Source organism: Ylistrum balloti, unplaced genomic scaffold, assembly GCF_031769215.1.
Source record: "Ylistrum balloti isolate Yb309-2 unplaced genomic scaffold, AGI_CSIRO_Ybal_v1 Utg369806, whole genome shotgun sequence".
Lineage (NCBI taxonomy): Eukaryota > Metazoa > Mollusca > Bivalvia > Pectinida > Pectinidae > Ylistrum > Ylistrum balloti.
Window position 1 is genome coordinate 724,906 of NW_026781981.1, and position 4,361 is coordinate 729,266.

At 39.1% G+C, this 4,361-nt stretch overlaps 1 protein-coding gene across 1 annotated transcript; it reads right to left on the reverse strand.

Annotated features, from left to right (window-relative positions):
* Window positions 1-638: 638 nt before the first annotated feature.
* Window positions 639-2,642, reverse strand: LOC132544642 (immediate early response gene 5-like protein). Its single transcript, XM_060208263.1, has one exon. The coding sequence runs from the start codon at window positions 2,540-2,542 to the stop codon at window positions 1,484-1,486; it is 1,059 nt and encodes a 352-aa protein (XP_060064246.1). The 5' UTR covers window positions 2,543-2,642; the 3' UTR covers window positions 639-1,483.
* Window positions 2,643-4,361: the final 1,719 nt, after the last annotated feature.

Sequence of the window (4,361 nt, forward strand, 5' to 3'; positions counted from 1 at the left end):
ATTTCAAGGCGTTTGGATGTGACGCCATTGGTGTACTTGCGTCCAAAATTTAACATGTATGTAATGCATGGTTTTGTTAAGATGTTACTGAAAATCCAAGATACCCGTGACGTTTGTTAATTATCGCTCGGCTTAGTTTACCGACGTGCTTCACATCATTCATTTGGTGGCATTTCAACATCGTATCACAAAGTCAGTCACATATCTGTCAAAGTCACGTGCTCATCCAGCATCTAGGTATTTGTCGCAATACTGGCATGCATCGGATCTTCTTGCGCCAGTTCCATTTGTTCCCAGTCTCGTGTAACACTCCAAGTGAGGTTTTCTTTTGTCACTTGTACTCGTACGTCACTAGACTCATTAAACGTCACAAGTCAGTCGCTTGGACATACGACATCTGTCTGACCAGTGGCATCAACTGCCTTATCCAGTCAACTAAAGTCTTAACATGTATAATTTTTTCCCGATTTTGTAGCTTTTCTGTAGAGGTTACCAGTATATATGGAGGCAGTCTTACTCCAAGCTTCGACAATAGAAAAGTTTTGAAATGCAAGTGTGAAGATTTTTTTCCCCGATTTGTATGATTTTACAATAATAATGACATCCGAGAACAAAATTAATAACACAAAGTACAAAAATATTTTAAATATTTTTATGTTTATTTTCTTGTATTTTTTCATCATTTAAATATCAGCATCGCTGCAGTTTTGACATAAATATTAAATACTTTCTCACAATGACCGTACATTCTAAAACACTCTTTCACACAATAGCATTGTAGTCCACCCACACGCCTCACGAACACACCACATTCACATCCGGTCCAGCCAATAAATAACGCTCCCTTCACAGTCGGGTTATCTAGTACACGGGTCGTACTGCGACTTCTGTGGTAGACGTAGTACACAAAATCTCCCAAGTACACACTTTGTACTTCATACTTGATCTGATTAATTGGTCATGATTTTTTTTTTTCAAATTTGGAATTGAAAATATACCAGATTGTTATTAAAAATAAAATAACCAGAGGCAAAGATCACATGGGTTGTTTTCGCGTGATAGAGTTTCTAAAATGACACAATACACTATCCTGTTTGTGTAGTACATTTATCTGGAATAGTGCCCAATGTAGTCACCGATTCATAAACAAGGACTTAAGGTGGACGGACCCTTTTGTCAAATGACCTTTAAAAATTAAAATAAACATGAGATCAATTACGTCACAGCCTTGGCAATTATCCAACAAGCCGACTGGGATAGTCGAAATGTGGACAATGACGTTTATGTACACAATCCCTGATTACGCAATTAATTGTTCATTCAATGAACGTATTTCTCATCAAAAGATATTAAAAATATTGTAATTGTTTCAAAAAGTGCACTGTCAACATACTGGCCATATGGTCTATCTAACTGTTTCATTATCTAATTAGGCACCTGTCCCAACTAAATATAGAAACTACAATTTACAGTTCTCGGTCCATTACACAGCAATGGCCGTTGGCATGGGAACAGCATCAACCTTTGTAGAATCGATCATCTGAGTACTACAACTATCCAGTACGGAGAATTTGTGTCCGTGCACATTGTTGTAATATGTCACAGTGTCCAACCTATCCTTGGAATCGTTGTTATTACAGTCCACAATCTGATCCTTTTCTGATAAATTCTTTTCACATAGTCCACCAAATCCTGTATTAAAAATAGTAACAAGGTTCGTGATTTGAATTGATTCGGGCTGCACATGCTGTTGAACCACGGCATGTAAATTGTCCTGCTGTGGCCTACTCAACTCCACTGCCTCGCCCCTGGAGTGTAGGTCCTTAGGGGGGTCGGGAAGAAACACACTGTCCGAGTCTGTTACATCCTCACTGGAATCGATGACCCGTTCGATACGTGGACGTTTAACACCCTCGTGCGCCTCATCCGTTGTTGACGAGTCCGTGCTGAAACGCCTACGTTTTACACACCCCACACATGACTGGCTGTTGACGTAAGCATCTGTGACCTTTGGCTGTTCCGTACACTGACTTATCGGGGTCACGGCATTGTTGCTTGTTCGTACGATCACCAAACTACACGATTTCTTCATTTCTGTAGATTTTGAGCATTGTGAATCTGAAGACAGTTTTTGTTCAGTGATATCACTTGATTCAGTCCTCAAGCGTTTGGGTGGTGAGTTTTCTTTGTCCTGATCGCGGCACGCTTCAGTGGTCTGCTCCGTTTCCTCTCGTGACCTCTTGGTCGCGTCATGGCTGGCTCGTACAACCACGCTTGTAGTATTTGTGCTACAAGGATAATTTTGAGAGGAATTGTTTGTACTTATCTGAGTGACAGGTGTTTCCGCATATTTTGATTCCGATTGAGCCTTTCTGTTCATCAACATAGTTTGTAAATTATCCATCATGTAAGCCGTCCTAGCCTTGTGAAGCACACACGCCACGAGTAAGTTTTTATGTAAGTTTATACCACCTCGCTGGGAACGCGAGGCCTGTATTTTTCCCAAAGACACAGTGATGAGTCTCTGTGCTTCAGTATTCATGATGATGTGTAGTTGAATTCCTGTAGTTCAGTTGTATAACGGTAAACAATGTAAACAATGGTAATAAGTCCCTGCGTGCCCTATCCTTCTACTTCTCCAAGCTAATGACTCGCTTTCTTTGTATCAGTCCGTTTTGATATGCGTGACGTCTCTGTCTGATCCGCCAGCCAATCAGATTTCAGTATGTCTTCCTGACGTCAGTGTGAGAACAAGAAATACCCAATGAAAACCCAAAGCTTTAACTGGGACAAAATTTTCCCCGACACAATATACTCTAAAAATAGCTTGACCCGCCAAATAAAGGAAAACATAGCTGTCGTCATAGCAGCCTACTATAGTTCATTCACATGGACTGAGTCATGTGTTGTGTGGTGGTGTATGCGTTCAGGCTCGCCCAGTACGGGAAACATTGACTAATTCACATGTAATTATGCGTGGTACACCGGGAAGTTGAGTAATCTTGGAATTGTGACCAGCTTATCAGTCATATACACAGAAATCTCAAACGCTATAAATAGAGTAGTACGTAATTATCATATGATCGAATATGTAATGCTTGGCAATTTCATGACTTCTGAAGCGGGATCACAAGATGAATCTATTTGGGTCACGGCGCTGACATTAATACCTACTTAATATTAACCTGCAGTAAGAGCGGAATTATGAAAAAATTAGGCCACGATAGATTTAATCACCATTCTGGAAAAGAAAAAGGAGGCGTCCATTTTAAAAGATAATTGTTCCAAAATTTGACCGTGTGACGGCATGCAGGGGTCACACGTAATCAGAGTCAACTATACACAAGCCTGACTACTGATGATTTAGGTTATACCTTATAACCCAAAGCAACACGGTGCATTACAATTGCAATCCTATATAACACGGCGACCTCTGACAATCACACGTGTTTTTGTTGTTTACTTGGTAAACAAGGTTCGTAAGATTTCTGTAACCCTTGAAATTTTGAAATACAATTTTTCAGTGCGGAAAAAATAACGTTGCAGGATGAAGCTCGTCAGTGAGAGGGTGGTCCTAGGATACAAACGACTTTTTATTATAATAATGCAATATGGGTTTATTTATGATGTTATAGACTGTATCGTGTACTGTTTAACAATGGTCAGTTTTACTGCATAACGTGACGTGACATCTGATAATGCAATAGCACAATATGTGACATGACGTCATAGGTTTTATATAACAATGATGATCACTTACACTGCACAATATGTGACATTGCATCATAGCTGATATATAACAATGATGGTCAATGGCACTGCACAATATGTGACATGGCATCATAGCTTATATATAACAATGATGATCAATTACACTGCACAATATGACATGACGTCATAGCTTTTATATAACAATGATGATCAATTGCACTGCACAATATGTGACATGACGTCATAGCTTTTATATAACAATGATGATCAATTACACTGCACAATATGTGACATGACGTCATGGATTTTATATACCAATGATGATCAATTACACTGCACAGTATGTGACATTGCGTCATAGCTTATATATACCAATGATGATCAATTACACTGCACAGTTTGTGACATGACGTCATAGCTTATATATAACAATGATGATCAATTACACTGCACAATATGTGACATGACGTCATAGCTTTTATATAACAATGATGATCAATTACACTGCACAATATGTGACATGACGTCATGGATTTTATATACCAATGATGATCAATTACACTGCACAGTATGTGACATTGCGTCATAGCTTATATATACCAATGATGATCAATTACACTGCACAGTTTGTGACATGACGTCATAGCTTA

Coding starts and splice junctions, on each gene's coding strand:
- LOC132544642 (XM_060208263.1), bottom strand. CDS start 2,542: ATGAATACTGAAGCACAGAGACTCATCACTGTGTCTTTGGGAAAAATA.